This window comes from Cygnus atratus, chromosome 11, assembly GCF_013377495.2.
Source record: "Cygnus atratus isolate AKBS03 ecotype Queensland, Australia chromosome 11, CAtr_DNAZoo_HiC_assembly, whole genome shotgun sequence".
Taxonomy (NCBI): Eukaryota; Metazoa; Chordata; class Aves; order Anseriformes; family Anatidae; genus Cygnus; species Cygnus atratus.
In genome coordinates, this window is record NC_066372.1 from 7504784 (window position 1) to 7526755 (window position 21972).

Below are 21972 nucleotides of genomic sequence, written 5' to 3' on the forward strand. Positions count from 1 at the left end.
GGCAAGAGAGTGGAGCTATTTCATAGTATGTGAAGGTGTAAAATAAGTGGTTTGGACTATTTTACTGATTTTGTTACCAGTCTGTGTTATTACTGTCCACCTCTGACACTTCTTTGTGTGCAGTTACTTGGCATTGAGTCAGTTACATATGCAGTTTGTTTTGACTCTTCAAACTGCTCCATCCTTAGAACTGAAAATAACTGAATGAGAAGAATGTGATATACCTTGTAATGGGAGCACTTTTGATCTTGCAGGCGCTTGAATGCAGGCACACAGCATATCCTTCTGTTCAGATAATGTTTGAAATCAAAGGAAGCTTTTCAGGTCTTCACTTGAAGTACATCCTCCAGGTTAGAGCCACTGGGAACGTTACCAACCATGTTACAGTACCAGAGCATTTCTGGTGGAAGTAGCTTTATAAACCTGTCATTTGCACTGTTAAGCAGAAAGGCAGCTCCTGTAAGCACGACTGTCTAGTTTGGATTCTGCCAGCACAGCAGTGTCCGTAGCCACATGGCTTCATTGCTGTAACTAGCACAGCACATTAGCAGAATTGTTTATACCTGCATGTGAGAACAAGTGTGGAATAGGGAGACCTTCATGTGGAGCACATGCAGAGTTCCTAATAGTTAGCATTGCTGATTTCAACAGGCAAGAAGTAAGGGCGGGGAGGGGGAGGGAGGGAACACACGACTAAAAGTCACCTGAGCCAAGCGCTTCTAAGGGTTAATAACTTTACAGTTGACACTTAGGGCTCTTACATTTGTAATGGCACTTTTTTTAATTAAAGATGCTTACATTTCTAGATATGCCTTAAATTTCAAGTGTGAAAATGTTCACTGTATCAGCAAAAGAGCTGTAGGATTTTAATTTCTTTTCCAGTTATGTGACCCCACGCCCTAGAGTGTTTCAAATTTATGAACTTCATGAAGCATAGAATGCTGTAATATTAAATCATTGTCCCAGAATGGGAGGGCTTAAAGTGAATGTGCTTTCATATGGGAGCTAGCATACTGTTAATCACATAAATGAAGAGTGCTGGGTAGAAAAACGAAGTAGACCTGTAAGAAAAGTATATGGGAAAACAGCGTGGAGAACTAACCATGTTACACGTTTGGAAAATGGGAGCTAATGTTTCTCTTAGTCATGAAGGTCCATCAGTCTGGTCAAGGCGCAGATACTGGGCTGTGATACAAGAATGCCAGTTTTTGGTTTCCATGAAGAAAATGGAAAAATTGATTTGGACAAAGTGGAAGAGTAAAGGGGTGAAAACTTGAAAAATTTAGACAACCTTTTCACATAGGTAAATTGCCAATTTTAATGCTTGTGTGATACTGGATATGTATTAGGTTAATGTGTGCTTGCTTGTTTGTTTTCCTTTTTTCATTGAATGTTGGTTAAGTACCTGTATAGAAGTATAAGACTTTTTTTCTGTTTTATGTTTATTTTAGATACGTGAATGGCCATGCAAAAAAGCATTATGAAGATGCACAGATTCCTATGACCAACCATAAGAAAACAGAAAAACAAGAGAAAGTTCAGCATACTGTGTGTATGGATTGCAGTAGTTACAGTACATACTGGTAAGGATTTCAACACTCTAAGTTGACAACTTTTTGCATACTGGAGGGTGCAAACTGTAAACTCCTGTGAAGCATTATATTACACACTTTTAAGCACTAAATCTCTTGGCTGCTTACAAGCCGTTATGAAATAACTCTCTGGTTTTGCATGTGTATTGTAGCATGGATTGCTCTCATCCATTTCAAATGACTAAGCGCAAACTTTTTGATATAAATATTACTTAGATAGATTAGGGTTTGCTTTGGAGTATGTTGAGAACCTATCATTTCATTGCAAAGACTACTGTTCAGCTGTAGTTACTCCTTTCTTCAAGCTGGTTAGCCTTTCGCAGATCCTTTCTTTGTCAGAATATCAAAAAGGAAAGTAATATACTATAGATCCTTCCTCAGAGATGTCAATTTGAGATGTGTAAATGTGTGTGGTTTTTGGTTTGTTTGTTTATTATTATTATTTTTTCCCAATGTTTCTTTTCTTCACTCTGAAAGAAAGGCCTGTTTCTGTTGGTGATTTTGTATAACCTGTTTGAGTTTGGGAGAGCGATGGATCCTGTTTGGAAGCAGCATCAACTTCTTTCTCAAGATTAAATAGAAGAATCACAGAAGTGATTCTTTTAACAGAAGAATGGCCTGGGTTGATAAATGCTATCAGTTTCTTAGAGAAAGAAAAGAGCACTGTTCAGGGAGCTTTAATAGTTATGCTGGTAATATCAGGTTCTCTGTCATCCAGAGAGCAAAGACTGGAAGCCTTTTGAAAGGAATGCTTTTGTGCATTCAGCATCTTCCATCCTCTTCACCTCTGAGCAAAACTGTTGACAGCTGCTTCTCCTTTTCCTATTATCTTTATGGTTTTCCATGTATGTCAGTACTTGTGGGGTATGGCAGAGCAGGTTTTAAACAATGCAAATCTTAGGGAAATTAGTGTTATGGTCCTGTAAAATTATGTAGTATACAGCTCCACTGATGAGTGTTATTTCGTTTAAAAAAAATCACGTCTTTGTGTACTTTATTGGGGAACAATCTATTAGCTGCAGTTTGGGTATCCAGTTTTATGAGGAATACTTCTGTAACAAACATTTTTATCTCTTGCAAGTAAAATTGTACTTGTCTCGCCTGAAGAAATTTTACTTGCAACAACTCAGAAATTATTCAAATGGCGTGTGTAGCAATTACAAAAGCTGTACAGAAGTAAGAGTATTAAGAGAACGTGGGATTAACTTTATGATGTATGGGGATTTTGCTTCTACTTCCGTTTTATTTAAATGACCACCAATTTTGCCTGCTCCTGTATGAAAACATTTTTTTTTCTCTAAGTAATAACATATGCATGTGTTACCAGCATTGGAACAGCTGTGGGAAATTCCAGTTTCCCAATTAATGCTATTAACAACTCAAGTTCTATGTTGTTATGTTGTGGCTTTTGTTTTTTAAATATAATCTTTTAGTCACGTTGGAGGTAGTAATGTATGCAGGAATTTTAGTGGGGTTTTTGAAATCTTGATTATATCTCCATTTACAGTGACTAATAGTGCATATGCCCAGTCTGCCAAAACTTGCTGAGGCTTGATGAGTTACACTAGCGTGTCAGAGCTCTCTGCTGACCTCATCTCAAACCCAATATGGGCATTACAAATAATAATATTCAAACTGAGGACTATGAGATTTATTACTGAAATAAAATACATTTGTGAGGAGTAAGTAGGCATACACTTATGCTGTGAAACACCAGTGAGCTTCCTATTTGTAGTAGGACAGATAAGTAGTTTAGCATATGATGTCTTTTCTGCTGTAATCAAAGTAGAAGCCTGAGTCATCTCTGGATGAACTGGAACCAATTGTAGAGAGCTTTGCCTTGGACAGTTCCTGTTGCATATAGTTCACTAGCAAATTACAGATCTCCTGTGCTAATGCGAAGCTGAGCAAGTTTCAAAAACAGTACATCTTTGCTTTCATTAGGACATTTCAGTTTCTTCCACCTGGTAGAAAAAGATACCTGGATTTGATATTACACCCAATTATTTATTTTATTTTATTTTTCAGTGGTGTTGTGGTTTAGCCCGGCTGGCAGCCAAACACCACACAGCCGTTCACTCACCCTCCCCCCTCCCTCTCCGGGATGGGGGAGAGAAACGGGAAAGTGAAGTCTGTGAGATGAGATAAAGACAGTTTATTAAGACAGGAAAAAGAATAATAATAATAATAATAATAATAGTATTAATAGTAATAATGTGTACGAAATAAGTGATGCACAATGCAATTGCTCACCACCCGTTGACCGATGCCCAGCCTATCCCCGAGCAGCCGGCCCCCCACCCCGGCTAGCCACCCCTATATGTATTGTTCAGCATGACGTCAGATGGTATGGAATACCCCTTTGGCCAGTTTGGGTCAGCTGTCCTGGGTCTGTCCCCTCCCAGCTCCTGCTGCATCCCTAGCCTGCTCGCTAGCAGGACAGAGCGAGAAGCTGAAAAGTCCTTGGCTTGGTGTAAGCACTGCTCTACAACAATTAAAACATCAGCATGTTATCAGCATTCTTCTCAGTCTAATCCAAAACATAGCACCCTGCCAGCTACTAGGAGGAAAATTAACTCTGTCCTACCTGAGACCAGGACAAGTGGAAATAAGCCTAGATGTAAAAAGATGAAGCAAAGAACGTTTAGACCAATTTTTGCCCCTTTATTTCAGGCAGTCCTGTAAGGGTTGCTATCAAATAATGCTCGCCAGTCGAAGTAAATAGTTGGGTGAATTCCAGTCATAACTAGCTACTGTGGAGATTGAATTTTAAAATGTTGTTTGTTAGTTCTTTCAATGCAGACACGAATCCAGTAGACAGTGGTATGTTTATGCAATGATGTTGCTTTCAAGGGAACTTTTATTTAAGATCAGCATTTTATACAAAGTAATATGGGTAACCTCAGTAATTTGAAAGTCAAGAAAACACAATCTTAAGACTTAATTAAATTTTACTTCTAGTGTAAAAATAATGGAGATACTTTGTTGCACTGCTTTTATATTTTTAGATGCAGAGATTTGTTTAAAACACAGATCTGAGTAGAAAACTCTTGTTCGATTTTTATCCTACGGATTCTAATTTGCTCTTGTGATAGTAACAGCAAGCAGGTCTGTATGGGCTCTGTTAGAATAAGAAGGCATGTAATTTAATCCCATCTTTTTCTCTGGCAGTCATGAGAGCACAGTCTAGGGTTTGTATTAGCTATCCTTGTCAGTCTAAAGGGAGAAAACGCCATGTGACTGTTCAAACTAACATGGTTTATTGAATTTTGTATCTAGCTCATGTATTTTCACTGTAAACCAAAAGCAGAACAGTCTTCTGTAATTGCATTTCAGTGTGGAAGTCTAAGCGTGTATGTTTTCTTGTATATGATCACAGGCTTTCAACATAGCTTTGAAAGGAAAACATGTCAATTCCAATATGATAGTAATTATTTTTTATTTTTAATACGAGGTGAGGTTTTTATTGTATTTATGAATTTTGTTAGGTTTTGAGAAACACAGACATGCTTGAGGGATCAGCAAGTATTGGGCAAAATAAGGATTTGCTTTCCAGAGGGTTTTGATCTTTCTTCTATATCCTCCTATTTGCCTTTTCAATCTTCACAGTAGAAGAATTGAGAAAGCATAAATCTTTAATTTATTATGAGAAGAGGGTGCTTTTCTTGATTCTTTGGTCATGTTTGAGACCCTAACCGCTGAGAAAGACTCCTGAATTGCATTGTTTGGCTGGTAACCAGCCTTTCACTTAGTTCTAGATTACTAAGCACGAGGAGCTTACAAGGAGTACAGGTCTTTTTTCTCTTGAGGCTATTGTATGATGCTTTCTTCTGCTGTGCTAGCTGCTGGTAATCTGTGTACACTAGTAAAGTGATAGGTATAAGAAACCTGCTTTCAGAAATACATTTACTGAAAGAGGACTATTGTAAATTTTTCTCTGTGCTAGTGAACAGACAGTTGGTTAGCACAGAAGGAGAAAGGCTGCCCTGTTAATGTATTTGCATAATATGTTTCCCGTGTTCATTTAATCCCAGACAAAATTTGTAGGTCAGATTTTGGACCTATTAGCCTCCTTGTTATTAATGTTCTCCCCCCAAGAGCTGATGTAAAAATATGTAAGTGCCACGGTCTTTAAAATTTTCTTTTTACTTACTCTTTTTGTAATGGTTCTATTTAAAAAAAGACTTACTGTGCTAGCACATGAGTGACGGAAAATGAGATTACTTAAACCGTAATTTTATGTTCTGCAGTCAGTGGGAATTAAAGAAGGTAAATGACAATTATGAAGACAGTGAAACTTGAGCTCTTAATTTAATCATATCAGGTGTTAACACAACTAAGGAAACAGTTTTTTTTTTTTTTTATATTATTCTTGTCCTATGATTCCTCAAGTCTAATCAGGCTTTTCAAACATACTGTGAAGTTCTGTGACCTGCTGAAATTGCCAACATTGTGCATAAATGTTGCCCAGAGCAATGCATACATTCACTGGCTTGCTGCCTTTTAAGCAGCAAAGGCGGCCAGAAAAGACCAGGCCTTGGAGTTAGCAGAGGTGCTAAAAATAGACAGTGTATAGAGAAGAAAACACTGCGCTAATACATATAAGGGACCCTCCCCAAAGGATAGAATTTGTTCTGTACGATCACGCTTAAAAGCATATTGTAGAACTACTGAATGCCAAAAGATGTGTTGTTAATTTGTGATAATCCTGAGGATCACAAATTCAACATCTCTTTTGAAAGTCAGCTTTGCATATAGGAAGCAATCTCTCAGCAGTTTACCTTTAGGGTGTGTAAAAAAGTCTAAACTCCTTCCTATGCTGTTGACTTTGTTTATCCAGAATAGATTGGTTGTTTTATTTCTATTGGTAGTGCTGAATCCTCAGTGCTATAAGGTATGTGTTTTAAAAACCTGCCCATTAAAAAGAAATAAAAGAGGTTTGTCTTCTTTTTAAGTGAATCTTAAAATTACTTTTCCACTCCTGCAAGGACCCTAAGATGAAGGAATGTTTAATGATATATTTAGTTTTATTCTTCTATCTCAGGGAAAGTGCTAACTTGCAATTTTATGTAGAGATGCAATTGTTACACGAGGTCAGATTAAACACAGGGCTAACATATTTAGGGAACAGGAGCAAATATTAAATCATATTTTGTACTTGTGGCAATAAGGAGGCTTAGAGGCTTTCAGTGAGCTTGCATCTGCTTTTGTTACATGTTTATAAATGTAAACAGCTGATAAAGCTGAACAAATCTGCATAAAACATGTCTGCAAAATAAGTTTACAAACTTCTTCCCCCCCCCCCCCCCCCCCCCCCCCCAAACTAACTGGATCTGTGGTGAGTTTTTAAAAAAAATATATATCTTTATTTGCAATGGCTATTTTATGGATTCTTATGTAAGATCTAGAAGGTTATAACTGCTGTGTTCAGTGTTTGGAGAGCTGTATTAAGTTTCTCTTTTCAGAGGAAAAAATCAACAGAGATCCTGAGCAGACTGTTCCTGCAGACTCCTTTTAGTGGAAAGGGCTTTTACTTTCTTGACTCTGTAGTCTCTTGAAGAATTCAGTGTTTGAGTTAACACCAGCAATACTGTTGCTTTTGAACTACATCACAGATTTATGCAGCAAAGAATATTGTAAATTCCAGTTGTGCCTGAAGTTAAGATAGCTTCATTAACTTACGAAGTGTGAATCTGCTCCAGTGGAGGAGTAACCTGAGATGATGAGGATGTATTTCATATTTGAGTCAGTCCTTTGCCATAGGAAAATGAGAGAAATAGCTCAAGTTGTGAGCTAATGTAAGCTAATTTTCTTCACAGAAAGAGTTCAGTTGCCTGCCATCTTTACTTCTTGGGAAGCTTGAGGTCTTTGTAGAACATCATAGAATCAGAGCGTTGACTTCTGTCAACTTTTTCTTAGCTGTTGTTTACTTAGTAATTGTGAATGTTACCTTCAACATTAATTTGGTATTTTTACTTCCAGCTTTCACTGAAAAAAGTATTTACAGATGCAATTTGGTGGTGATTTTTTTTCTGTATGTATATGTGTACATTTTTGATATATATGTGGAAAGTATGAGTTGCACAGAGAAGAAATCTGGCCTTTTTCTGGCCTTCTAGTTTTAAGCAGTGTAGCTAGCAGCTCTGGAGCTGCTACATTCTGTTTTTGCAGGAAAAAAAAAAACAACTGTATTTATGTATTTAGTTGAGATCCTTGGTATGCCAGTGATGAAAACACATTTGTTAGAAATGCATGTGGCATGGTTCTTTAAAATGTCACTTCTGCTGAGAGGCCATTTTGATTTGGCTTCACTTTACGTTCACTTGTATGTAGTGGAGGCTCAGTTTCTGTCTTCTTTCAGCTCAGTTACATTTGCACACACAAAACCACAGGTCTTATAAGTGTTGCTGTATATATAAAAACTGTGAGAGAATTAAGTCATATTTTTGGCTGGAGCATGGGTTGTGAAGTGCCACAGACTTCTCGTGTGACAGTGGACGAGCCATGTCATCTCTTTGTTCGTCTTCCCTGTTCTTTTTCCATAGCTGAAACTTTTGCACTGTGTATCTGTTCAGCATCTCTTGAAAGGAAACCTATCGGTTTTTAGTGATAGTTTTACAGTATTCAAATAAATCAACTTATACTATTCATAAATAAAAAGTTGTATTCTCTTTACTGATGTTTATTCATCTTTTTTGATAAATCTTCAGTGAGTGGTCTGCTAATACTGCTTTTGGTTACACAGCATGTTTGAATTTTTATTGAATTGGAATTCTGCACTGGGATAAGTGGTAGATATTACTTCTGATTTCTAACAAAGAAGTAAGCTGGAAGACAAAGCATGTAATGAAATATTGCATGTACCCCCTCTTGTTATAGGGCAATTTTCAGAGGGAACCAAGCTCAGTATGTAGGTGTTGTGCTCCCCTCTTCTCCTTATAGTTTTCCACTGAATCACTTCAGTGCTTCCTGCGCATAGGTTTGCATGAGTGTTTTAGCGTACTTCCTTTGTACATTCCGATAAATATTTTTCTTGCAGTTATCGCTGTGATGATTTTGTAGTCAATGATACTAAACTGGGACTGGTACAGAAGGTCAGAGAGCACCTACAGAACTTGGAAAAGTAAGTAGTGTGTTTACATCCAGACTGCTTTGGGTGGACTTACATTATTGCATCGTTTAAATGGTACTTCTGTTTTATATCTGTATATGTATTTAATATATATGTTTTGGTGCCTGTATGATTGTGATAGAGTGCATGTTTAAAAATGCCTTTTCATCAGTGAGAAGCAGAGGTGCAGAACAAAGAGTTGTTTTTTTTGCTGATCTTGTATGTTTTGTTTCTTATATTCTGAATCTTGTATAGGCTGTGTATGCAGGAATTTAGATATCCGTTAACTTTCTTGCTACCTCACGAATAATTAGCGTCTTTTTCCTTAGAAAAGGGACTGAATTTTCGGAACAGAATCCCAGTTTTATCAAAAACAGGAAAAGTTTCTGGAGCAGAGAAACTGCAACTGAAATGCAAGTGGAAGTAGTTTTCATGTTAATTGCAGTTTGGTTTCCAAACAGAAAGATTAAGAAAGGTTTGTGAACTTAAAATTGTACTGAAAAGTACAAAAAAGTTTTTTGTGTGGCTTTTTCTGGCGCTCTTCCACTGAAGAGTAAATACTATAATCTTAGTGATGCAGATGCTGTGGTCATTGCTAGATAGCAAATAGTCTTTTCATAGTTTGCTTGCAAATCTTCCATAATACTAAGTAGAAGTACATGTTAATACAGTGCTTCCCAGAATTCAAATCCCACTCCTGCTAAGAAATTGCTGTGAGGTTGGAAAGTTCTGGATCCTTCCCGAGTAAGTGTGTTAGTTACTCAGAAAATAGTATTAACATTTTCAATCTTTTCCATTCTTCTTTTGATGGGTTTCTCAGGTATGTAGTAGGATGTAAAGATGTGTAAGCATAATGAGAAGTACGCATAAATATTTTGGAAGTGTCCGGGAGATCTAGCTCTTTTGAAGGTAAATGGTACTGTGGAGGATTCCATTGTAAGTAATGATAAAAATGAAACAAAGCCTGAAAGCTGGAACAAGTTACAATTTTGCTATTAGATTGGTGAGAAGTCTGGAACTTGAGGGCCCAGTAATTTCCAGTGATGTGGAAAAGAGTAACTTGCTGTCATTGTAACTTTGTATTAGTCTTACACAAATGTTATAACCTGATGTATTTTCAACTAAGACAAGTCAGCTATAAAGGTGGACGTGATAGCATTTAAAATACTTTTTTTTATCTTTGGTAACTTTACTTCATCCTGCTTTTTGAAGTTGTCTTTCTCAAGGTTTAGGATGACTTTTCTGATAGAAGTATTTTATGGAAAGCTACAATAAGCATTCCTTTGATTAGGGGAATAGATCAGGTATATTTCAGATCAGGAATAGCATGCTAATAAGGCCATGCTTCAGGGCACACATTGTAGCATGCATAACTTAATGCAATTAACTGAGACATTAGTGTTGAAAATAGGGTGTGTGTCTGTACTCTGAGAGAAATGCAGTCTATTTTAAGACTACGAAAAGCATGTGTTGCAATCAGGAAGCTCTCTGCTGTCTTAACGATAATTGATGGCAGATGTAATCATCCTAATGTCTAATGCAGTGATCATCTCTTGTCCATTTCATACAACATTTTGTTTTTATAGTAAGTAACATATTTTAATTGCTTTCCAACAGTTCAGCCTTTACATCAGACAGACATAGGAAAAGAAAACTATTGGAAAACTCATCTATGAACAGCAAGTTATTAAAAGTAAATGTAAGTATAACAGATCCAGTACAGTGAATTTTGCTAAACTTCTTGAGGTTTATAGTTGGCCTAGATTTAAAAACATGTCAGTTACCCAAATCCTACTTGGCATATACTTTGTCTTTCTCATCTCCTAACCACACACCTAGAAGAGCCCCTTCTCACAAAAGTTTTTGATACTCCACTGCATTTCTGTTGGCCTTGACTTTGAGCTTTGCTGTGTTTGGTGAGATCAGGGAAATTGGAATTAGATAGTACCCATTGGGATTGAAACAGAGATAGAAATAAGATTTGTATTTTTTTTTAAGCAAAGAAGTTTTTTTTTTGTTTTGTTCCTTTTATAGTGTAGAAAGAAGGCAGAGAAGCAGGTGCACCCCTTTTCTAGAGGGGGATAAGAGAATAGTTATTAGGAAATAGTAAAAAGCTTTAATGCTTTTAAAAAGCATTTGGTAAAACTTGTTTTCAAAAGCAGCTGTGGAGTATTCTGAAAACTATACTCAGTCTCATATTTCATCTTCCTGATGTTTTAACTTCACATCTGCAGAATAGCACTCAGGAGAGCACAGTCCAGCCCTAGCTGAAAGGCTACATAGTTTCTTCCAGTCAAAGAATGCCGGGACCCAAATGCCTCTGTTTTCTGTGGTTCGAGGTGAGGGAATTTGTAATGCTCATCATTTCACCCAGATTTCAAGTAGGGAGAGAGGGAGACAGTGACTCAGCTGTATGCATCTGCTTCCTCTTCACCCCTGGACATCAGGAAGGGTAGAAGAGGGTCATTTCTCCTCAGTCCTGGGGACAAGCAGTGTAGTCCACGAGAGCTGAAGTAATGGCTGTCTCCAGCTATGAGAAATAATTGCCTGACTGGGACGGGGGGACGTTCTTGAGAGGAGTATGAATGGAAATAAGAGGGTGGGGGGTGAGAGCAAAGCGGTCAATTGCTGCTTTGCCAAGTCTGTGGGTTTAGTTACTTTGAAAATGCGCTGCCTACAGTTTATGTAGGGTCCTTTGAATGTGCTGTGTATGTTTCTTGTACTGTCCCAATCTTGAGAGGATTGAAGAAGTCTTGGAGAGAGAGTGCTTTTCTGCTTTTTCTGCTATGGAAACTCATAGTGTCATTGTCTGAAGAACTCAATGCTACTAAAAATGAGAGGGAAAATCCTAGGCAACATCTAGATATTGAGAAGACCATGAGAAAAGCATAAACTTAATGCTGCTTTTATTCTTCTTAGACTGTGCTGTTTTCTCAGTTTTATTAATACTTGAATATTGCCTGTGGCAACAGATGATCCTTCTATTCTTGGCACATTGGATTGTTATGTAGAAAAGACAGTGGATTGTTATGTAGAAAAGACAGCATTAATGCTATGCTGTCTCATCCTGGATAAGAATGAGAGGGGAATATGCTAAGGACAATGTAGCAGTACTTGTACTTAGTTTTCTTCATTTACTGGAAAATAGTTCTCTCTTTAAGCAGTAGTTACCAAATTGCTAAATTGCGTATGTAAATAACATTTTTTGACAACATATTCACAAATACCCTGATGACATTAGTTCTTCACCACGGATGTTGTTTTTGTGGTAAATTTGAAGGGAAAATGTTTTATTGGAACCATTTGAATACATATATTTGGTAACCTAAATCTGCATGCAGTTTTTGGTGTCAAGTTATAGGTTCATTCTGAGATACTACTACTGAAAGATAGTTTAGCTTTTAAATTCTGTTAGAACAATGAAGACTACCCCAAGACATGATGAACTTGAAGAAATGTTTCTAAGTACTGTGGATTGCAGAAACAGTAAATGCCAATACTGTCCACGTTTCTCTTGCTTCTGCTCCCAGCCTTATATCATTTGGCAAAAAGCAAGCTCATCTGTGTGTAACATTGCTCTAACCTGTTGAAGTTCGTAGACTGAAAATGGTATATATTTTCTGTCGCTTCAACATGTTGCTTGTTCTTTTGCACAGTCTAACTTGACTATATCTTTCCCAGATAAACTGTCTTTAAAAAGACCTGTCTGTGTTTGAAAAACCTTCCTTACCACCACAAAAACCCCATAAAGACAACAAACAGGCCAGTGCTGGTGACTTAAAAACCTGCAGGCTGCCACACTACACTTACTAGATACAGAACTAGATGGATAAGGATTGGCGTCTTCATTTTTCAGACACTTAAGGGAAATTATCGTCCAGTTCTCACTGAACATTATTGGAGTGAGAATATTTACTACCATAAATGCACACAAATACTTTGAAATACAAGTCTGTGATTGACGCTGTACCGTCCTGTTCTAGACTTTTTTGAAGGGGGAAAAAAAAAAGGTTGTATAGCTTTCTTTTGATAATAACGAGTAAGAAATTGGTTTCATGTGAAGTTGGAGCTTCAGTCAGCAAGGCTGGTCATGTGATTACATTGGCATTGAAACTGCTTTTTTCACAAAGTGTAGTTAATTATTGGTAAAATTTATGTTGCTTAACAGTAACAGCTCTGTGTGAAGAAAGTGGGGGAGCAGTGATATATCTTTCTTTAACTTAACCATCCTCACTTCCAGGGAAGCACCACTGCCCTTTGTGCCACAGGCCTTCGGAACCTGGGGAATACGTGTTTCATGAACGCAATCCTGCAGTCGCTCAGGTATCTTCTTTTCTGTCAGTCAGGGTTGACCTTGCAGGAGTCAAAGCACATGCTTGTGTTCCATTACTGGGACTGCTGTGGCAGAGCTTAGAATTGATAGGTGGAAGTGGACCTTGAGTTAACCTCCTCAGCAGCTGCAGCCTGTTGTTTCATGGAACACCTTCTGACACCTCGGTATATCACAGTATCTCTTAGTCAAAGCAGAGCCAAAATGTAATTATTTCAGGTATTTGGGATGATGATTATATTTATAAATCCACCATTCATTTACAGAAGCATTTGCTACAGTACTTGTATTTTGGATGAAAATACATGGAAAAAAAAACTGTTCCTGGTTGCCATCATTTATCACCACATGAAGTTCTGTTTATATATTTCAAAGAACAGACTCCAGAATACATAATCTCTTTATTCTCTGCCCATTGAGGTTTTCATTCATTTTTCCTTTTTCTCCAGTAACATTCAGCAGTTCTGCTGTTACTTCAAAGAGTTGCCTGCTGTGGAGCTGAGGAATGGAAAGACAGCAGGCAGGCGAACTTACCATACCAGGAGCCAGGGAGATAACAATGTGTAAGCTGGGTGTTCCTTGTTAGCACTGAACTTTCATGAAACAGCAAATGCTTGAGTAGTAGAACCACTATATATTTCAGTGTTAAGAGTTACAGAAAAATGATTCCTAGAGGGACTCATTCATAGAAGAATAGTTTGTCGTACAAGAAGAAGAAACTTCTGTCATTTGCAGCGTGCTCATGTAGCCCCAGTGCTGCAGGGAGAAGCAGTCAAAAACACCAGAAAGCACTAGAGTGTAACTGCATTTAAAGTAAGCTTAAGAAGTGCTGGTTATATCTAGTCCAAATATTACATTATTTAATTCCAGCTAAAATATGGCCATGTGGATATGACATTCAGAGTCTGTAACCTGTTTAAGCAAGCGTTAAAGTGACCACATTAGCAGAGTTTACAGTATAATGGTGAAAAGTGAATAGGTATCCAAGTGAGTCCTCAATATTTGAAATGTAATTTTCCAAACCTGTCTGTTGTGGGTAGGATTTTAAGACATAAACTGTGGGAAATACTAGAATGGATAATACCCAGCCATTACAATTTTAAGCAAGGTGATGTCTGATATTTGTACCATTGAGCTAGTAAACCCGTGGAGTTATAACGCAAGCCCATATTCATCACCACCTTTTATTCTTTCCAGTTCACTGGTGGAGGAATTCAGAAAGACACTTTGTGCTTTATGGCAAGGAAGCCAAACTGCATTTAGTCCGGAGTCTTTATTTTATGTTGTTTGGAAAATCATGCCAAATTTTAGGTAAGTTTTGTGAAATACAAACAGTATCCTTGATTGTAACCTTACATTGCTGGTGTTGTAATGTAAAATTTGCTGAATATGGGGTATGGACTCTATGCAGCTTTCCTGTATGCCCACAGATATGCCTTGGAAAGGATCCTTACTTTGATTTACAGTTTCGCGTTTATTAGCAGTGCTTTTTTTTTCCTCTGTCCTTTGACCACATGCTACATGTAGCATTATCGGAGAGAGGTCAAACATTTCAAATACTAAAACAGTAGTAGTTTTACCTTTGAGCCAGTGCTCCGAGGGGTAGCAGAATCAAGAAGACAAAATCTTGCAGGTAGGCAGAATTCAGAAAGAGAAATTGTGCTTTATGGCAAGGAAGCCAAATTGCGTTTAGTTCAGAGTCTTAGTCCAAGTGCATGGTGTTGACAGAACCAAGAACAAGCTTGCTGCAATAAGAAATTTATCTAGTCAGATTAAAAATGTACAGGTCTAAATGAGAACACTCGGTAAAACTTCCTTGATTCTCTCAAAGTACTCCAGTCATTGTCAGTTGGACATGAAATGAGGGCTATAATAAAAAATCGTGTGTAACTAAAAGGCATTTTGTGCCCATGCTGACAGAAAAGACAAAAGGGGAAAAGGTTACCCAAGTAAATCGAAGTATCATTCCTCTCCAAGGTCTCCCTGTCCTGGCCCCTGAACCTCTTTCAAAGGAGCACTGAAACCTGTTAGGATATATTGTGATGAGGTAAGTTGCTCCATGTTCTCAGGTAGTAAAGATACTGTTCTGTTACATCTCCAGCAGTGCTGAAAAGATGCTGTGAACACATCTGAGCAACCCAAATCACAAAAATATTTTTATTCTATTCTTCACACTGCCTAATATGTTTTACTTGGCTTAAGAGAATCAAGGAAGTTTAATACCAGTAGTTTCAAGCAGCGACCAAAACATCATCCTTAATATCTGTCCTTGACCAGTTTCCCTACTAGTCTTCACTATAATTCTTGTTAGGCTAAGCAAGAAATGAGTTCATTAAGTTCCTCAAGCAAATTTTCAGCACTGTGGATTCTATCACAGTTTTTAAAAGAAAGTGTTTTGTTTTTTTAATTTATTTTTATTATTTTTTTCCCTTTATTCCCATTTAGCTGGGAACATGTCCATGATTAACTGATAAGAGAACTCATTAAATCACATGGTTATGAAGCCTAAGGACAGGAGCAGGGAGAGGAAACATGTTTGGAAACTCACCGTAATATGTTTAGCCTAAAAAGTTGTTTCAGTTGTTGAAAGTTAAGTGCCTGCAAGTGCTGTTGTTGTTTTCAGGTTAAATGCATTCTTACAGAAGGTTAAAGAGAGAAACTATTGCTGAGGTGCTCCATGGCCCTCTGTTTCACGTGTATGTAGGCAGTAGAGAATATTGCTTAGTTGTTAAGACTTGTGTATTACAAGCACAGCTGAAGTGTCTCTGAGCTCTAACGCTGCTGTGGAAGTCCCGCTCCTTGACTGTTGTACTAAATCTGTTGCTTTCATTCTTCTGCATGGCAAAACAGTTCTGTGCCTGTTCCTGAGTTGCAAGATTTGTACTTTGCTTGTTTGCTGCTGTATAAATAGTATCTTCTATTTCTTAGTAACTGTTTCTTTGTATCTTGTTCCCAGTAGAAAAAGGAACAACAGAGGTGGGCTTGAGTTGAATTGGTCAGGTGGATGGAGAGCAGTTTTATTGCACAAGCTGACTCAGAGAAACTACGCTTTCTAGCTGATGGGTCTTTGTCCATATCATATTTTTTTTTAAAGCTCTGCATCTGTACTTTAGCTTTTTTTATCGAATTCAAAGAATCTTTCACCTACAATTAACTTGTATCAAATGTAAACACATGCATCAGGAACACAACCAGTAATGTGTAATGATTCCAAAGGTTATTTCATCAAATTTGCTGCAGATCAAATGTGTTATTTGCTGCAGATCAAGCTTAGAGCTTTTCTATGAGGAAGTTAATGTTGGAATGGTATCTGAAGCAAAGTAAATTCTAAAAATTTAAGCTGTATATAATTTCTCAGTGATAGCTTTTAAAGGTGGGAGTTTGGAAGAAAGCATTACTGTTATTCTACAGATGAAAAGGCTTTACTTTCTTTTTATTTTGCTACCTCCTAGCAATACTTTCCTGGGATACACCTACGTTCCTCACTAAGCATATCAGTAATACACTGAGTGTTGTGGCATGATTCTCAGGGACATTTTCCCTTCTCTTTGTAGTAGCACAGAACATCTCTCCATTGTTTCTTCCCAGACATATCTTATCTGACAGTTATTGCTGATACTTAGGTGAAATAAGGAGGATAACAATAGGTAAGGGAGGCAAAACAAAGCAGGTTACATGATTGGAAAGGAAAAAGAAGAAAAGCCAGCTCTCATACTCGGGCATTTTTGTAACTCATCCTAGAACAACTTGTACATAATTACATCAGTATTGCACAAAGCTTTCACTGTTTAACTAAGTGTGTCTCTCCTCTTTCATATAAGTATACATCTTACGGCAAACAAATACTTTTTTTCTTTATGTTCGATGCATGATTTAGCTTAAATAACATTAAAGGTTTATTTACTCTCATGGTTTCTCCATTACCTTTCATTAGGTTTGTTAGTGGCTTAAAAAAAAAAAAAACTCTTTGAGCAGCGCTGCTGCTGATAGCATAACACAGCTGAGATTGGAACCTTGTCCTGGCAAATCCAAATCCTCAAATGATGCTCTGTATCTTCCACCACTGCCTTCCTTTTCCAACAAGTGGTGTGTAGGTTATGCAAAGGAAGGTGTGCAATTCTAAGCATGTCTACTGCTCTTGTGTTAAGAGGAAAGAAACCTCTTTCATCCTCATCATTTCAGAGTTTGTAGCGTCATTTAAAGATGCATGTGGAAAACAAACACTAAGAATAAATTCCCTATTTTGGTGTGGACCAAGCAGGCAAGCAAACTGAAACTGCCAAAGTGATGTGTGGGCTCAGTGACTGAATGAAAACGGTGCAGTAATTCTGACATCACACATCAACACTATGAACCCAGTTTTGAGACTTCAAAACTTGAGTTTCAAAGTAGGGATGCATACTGTGCTGGCAGAACCCAATAACTAACAATACCTAAGCAGAGATATTAATCAAATACAGTCAGTAGCAAATAAAGAAGAAGAAAGGAGGCAAGCTTTTGCACAAGTGAGGGGAAATTACTGTGACCATTGTGCATTTTTAGTTACCATGTATATGAGATGTAGGATGTTACTACCATGGATGAAATTTGATGAGGCAAATTAACATGGCAGCTACAGTTAAAGAATACGTGAGGAAATTTTGTCTCTGCTGCTCTCTATTGCATTTAAAAGAGCTCTTCTGATATGAAACTTACCTTAAACATTTCTCTGGCCTTAAGAAGAGCCCTGCATAGCAAGGGTGCTGTGAGGGACCAAAAAAAAACTCATGGAGTTTGTGTAGATACCACTTTATCTTTCCAGAGGCTAACTTGATACATTTGGTACATTTTGGTACTGATGTAAAGTCTGTTCTGTGTTATTAAACAAACATACATTCTTCCATGTGACATGTTCTTTATCTGTGTGTACTGCCAATAAAACAACCTGCATGTTTGATGATTTTGTTGTTCCCTTTTCACTTAAGGGGATACCAGCAGCAGGATGCTCATGAGTTCATGCGTTACCTTTTGGACCATCTACACCTGGAACTCCAGGGTGGCTTTAATGGTGTTTCACGTTCAGTAATTTTGCAAGAAAATTCTAGCCTGACTGCAAGCAGCAAATGTTGCATGTAAGACTTGTTTATTAATTACTTTCTTCAATACCTCAGTGCTTTGTATAGGTCTGTGTGGTGGATTGAAATTTCAAGTTCATGGGTCCTTGTTTAAGATTTCTATAGCATGCATGTTAAGAGGGCAAATTACAAAGCTGCACAGTAATGGACTATGATCCTATGGGATGTGCTTCCTTGAAAAGCAAGTATGGCTATTAGACTAGCATTTGTAATAGGTATGAACAAATAGAGTAAACTGTAAACACATTTTAATTCATTAGTCTTTCAGGAAAAAAAAAAACTACACACTTTTTCGTATTTTGTACCCATATATACCTTGCTTCTATTCTGTCTTAGGGCAATAGATAGCCTGAACAATACAGAGGCAAAAATGCCAAGTACTTGTAGATTTAAATTGTCAGCGGACCTTCTAGAACAGAGCGTGAGCAGGGCAGTTGCTGTTTGACTACGAAAATTTTCCTGCAGACCCTTTCTCTACATTTCTTGATCACTTGACACACAGTTGAAGTTATGAGGTTATAAAGTTAACTGAAATGGTTACAGTAAAGTAATAAAAAGATGCTGTGAATGCTCTCTCCTTGAGCGCCTGTTTATTTTTGGGTAGCCATTTCCATCTGCTTAACAAGCAGAGTTCGGATCAACTGTAAAGATGTAGGTAGAGTGCAAACGTGGAACACAGGTTTCTGCAAGCTTGTATTGTCAGAACTGCAAGCACAAACTAGCATGTTATTTAGAAGTTGTGTAATGTAACTTAAAATGTTTTGTTCTCATTGGACTACAATGTCATTATATAATGTGATGAAAAGATTAAGTAACAGACTAATGAAAGCATAGAGAATAAAGATGCTGGTACATATTGCTTAGTATATCTTAATGCAAGTTAAGCTGTCTTTGGAAGCAAATAAATGGTAGAAGTGCAGAAATATACTTTAAAGGAGTCAAAATTACTCATAGCAAAGTAGGGTGTAGATTCGAAACGTTTGGCCTACCAAAGAGGGAAGCATTTTTCTTTAAAAATTGCTGTTCAGAAACAGCCTTAATTACAGCGTTGAAATACTGTACCCTGTGAGCATTGGCTCTATATTATTAAAAAAAATGCAGTCCAGGAGAACGCTTTCAGCATTAAAATTCTCAGCATCTGTGTAGGGAATACGAAGTTCACAATTTGTATTGGTACAAGATAAAGCAAAAATATTACAGAATTAATGCACTGTGCAATTCTGGGAAGAATGAAAGCCCTGTAAATGAATTCAGTCTGTTACACGTGGACCAAACTGCACTGCCTAGTAGCAATGAGTAGTAACCAGTAAACATCTAGGAGGTACTGAATATAAAGCCCAGACCAGACATTCTGACTTTACCTCTCCAATGTGGTTTCTCTAGAAATGGAGCATCTACTGTGGTCACAGCGATTTTTGGAGGCATTCTTCAAAATGAAGTCAACTGTTTAATATGTGGGACTGAATCTAGAAAGTTTGACCCATTCCTAGGTAAGGTGCCTCTTGTCGTCAAAAAAAGTGGTTGACATAAGGCAAAAAAACAAATCTGATGCTTGATCACTTTAGATGGCATATGACTGAACTGAAATTTTAGCATGGGAAGATAAAGCATTGTTTTATTCAGCCCTAATTTTTTTTTTTAATACTTGGTTTTTCTAGACCTTTCGCTAGATATTCCAAGTCAGTTCAGAAACAAACGTACTAAGAATCAAGAAAATGGACCAATGTGCACACTACGAGGTAAGAGCCTCTGGATAATGAAATCATTAACAGAAATCAGAGCATATACTCACTAATTGCAGAGGAGCCAGGCTTTTATCTAGGGTATGACTTTCTGCTTTTATGAGCTGCTGCAGTAGAAGAGGGTGCCAAAACAACTTTCCATACAGGTTTTACCTGTAACTGTGTATTGACGTACAACTGCAATGAACTGTGGCTGAGATGTGCTTTAAGTCTGCAGGTCAGCTAAATAAATAATGAGGAAAACACCAGCAGAGTGCATTCTTTGTGGTCAGAACAGTTCTAATCTAGTCCAGTCTTTCCAACCAACATTTATGTGCACTGTGCATAATGGCATTTGCTAAGGCTCTGTGCTTACAAGCGTGTTTGAAAACATGCCGGTTGGCTCTTGTGTATCTGCTTTTTAAACATCATGAATAAAATCCTGCAGTTGGTGCTGTTGGCACCTTTTTTGGAGCCAACTGAAGTTGGGCAGTGGTGCTGTTACTGATCTTATTTTAAAGGATGTTAATTTTTACACATCTGTAAATGCACTCATTGCAAATTGCAAAATACTAATAAAAAAAACATTTTTACTACGGTTCATCTTGTACCTAAAATCAAATCTCTTTTAAAAATTGAACATTCTTAGTTAGAAAGTCATACGACTTCTTTTGAAAATAAACAGTAGTGCTGAATGTTGGAAGGAATATTGTTTTCATGAGGGAGATTTGAATTAATTTTCTCTCTGGAACTGCTTATAACTGTATTTGTTTAAAGGACCAAGAAACATTGCACGTTGCAACACGCTAATACATCACATAGCTGCAGCTTTTTGCTGCACAACTGTAGATTAACTAGAAGGACTGCAACAGATGCACACCTTCTCTATGTTGTTGAATTTGTTGCATTTCATGTTAGAAATATCATTTGCTATCATCTTGAATTAGAGTTTGTGGGTGTGGTCTTTGTTTTTAGATTGTCTTCGCAGTTTTACAGACCTGGAAGAACTTGATGAGACAGAGCTGTATATGTGTCATAAATGCAAAAAGAAACAAAAGTCCACCAAAAAATTCTGGATTCAGAAACTACCAAAGGTTTGTATAAACATTAAAAGTAACAGCATGGCAATGTGCTACTGGAAATAACTGCTCAGCTGTTACTAGACCTACACATAACCCTCCCATAGGCTATAGCAGATATCTAGTGGTAGTAAGTTCAGACTGTTCCTCTAATGCATCCATTTTATTTTATTTTGTTAATCCCTTAGGTGCTATGCTTACACTTGAAACGATTTCACTGGACAGCATATCTGAGAAACAAGGTTGATACATACGTTGAGTTTCCCTTACGAGGCCTAGACATGAAATGCTACTTGTTAGAGGTATGGAGCCGCATGGATACCTCCTAGAGAAATCTGTTCCATCACATGTATGTCTTCATTACAAATTAAAGTAGGCATCACTGAAGAGTTTTTTTTCTTTTTTAACTGCAGCCTGAAAACAGTGGCCCAGAAAGCTGTCTCTATGACCTTGCAGCTGTTGTTGTGCATCATGGCTCAGGGTGAGTACATGGTATTAGCCGGCTTCTGAGCAGAGAACTTCTTCCCACTGAAGTATATGCTGACTTATTTAAGGTTTTTCTGCCCGTAGTGAACATCTGTGTATTTTACTGGTGGAAATATGCAGTAATTCACAAGTTTATATGGAACTAAGCTGAAGTAACTTCAGATAGATTCATGTAATAATTCCTGTGATTTCCAGTTGACAGTCTTTAGGAGTAGTGAGTAGGAGTGAGAGACAACATGAAACTGTTCTAGTTCCTCAGGAATGGAAAACACTAAAACCAACAGGGCTGATAAAAGGGCCTTCCAGAGTTAATGCTTCATTTTGAAATCCTTACTACAAGGCAGAGATTTTTTCCTCTTCTGTTCAGTTTGAAAGACAGATGTGCATTTATGCCAGAGTGTATGTGTGTGATACAAGTGTAGATTTAAGATTGGCACAGTAGAAGCAATTACGCTGCATTTACCTTCTCTCCTGCAGGAGTGATACTTCAAAGGGAATACTAATAGGCATGCCACAAAGCTGGACAGTGTTCATATTTT

At 37.5% G+C, this 21972-nt stretch overlaps 1 protein-coding gene across 9 annotated transcripts in view; it reads left to right on the forward strand.

The window, feature by feature from the left end:
• The window catches only part of USP3 (ubiquitin specific peptidase 3), a 100612-nt gene that overhangs the window by 73800 nt on the left and 4840 nt on the right, over positions 1–21972 (forward strand). For 6 of the 9 annotated variants that reach the window (XM_035554103.2, XM_035554104.2, XM_035554101.2 and 3 more), the window contains 12 exons: positions 1452–1583; positions 8632–8715; positions 10321–10402; positions 12944–13026; positions 13483–13596; positions 14231–14344; positions 17998–18144; positions 19531–19637; positions 19806–19886; positions 20844–20962; positions 21136–21249; positions 21361–21428. In XM_035554103.2, coding sequence (XP_035409996.1) covers positions 1501–1583; positions 8632–8715; positions 10321–10402; positions 12944–13026; positions 13483–13596; positions 14231–14344; positions 17998–18144; positions 19531–19637; positions 19806–19886; positions 20844–20962; positions 21136–21249; positions 21361–21428 — 1196 coding nt within the window. In that variant the 5' untranslated portion in view covers positions 1452–1500. Of the gene's footprint in view, positions 1–254; positions 351–1144; positions 1304–1451; positions 1584–8631; positions 8716–10320; positions 10403–12943; positions 13027–13482; positions 13597–14230; positions 14345–17997; positions 18145–19530; positions 19638–19805; positions 19887–20843; positions 20963–21135; positions 21250–21360; positions 21429–21972 lie in introns of all 9 variants that reach the window. The other 3 variants (XM_035554108.2, XM_035554106.2, XM_050713075.1) reach the window with 2 other exon arrangements.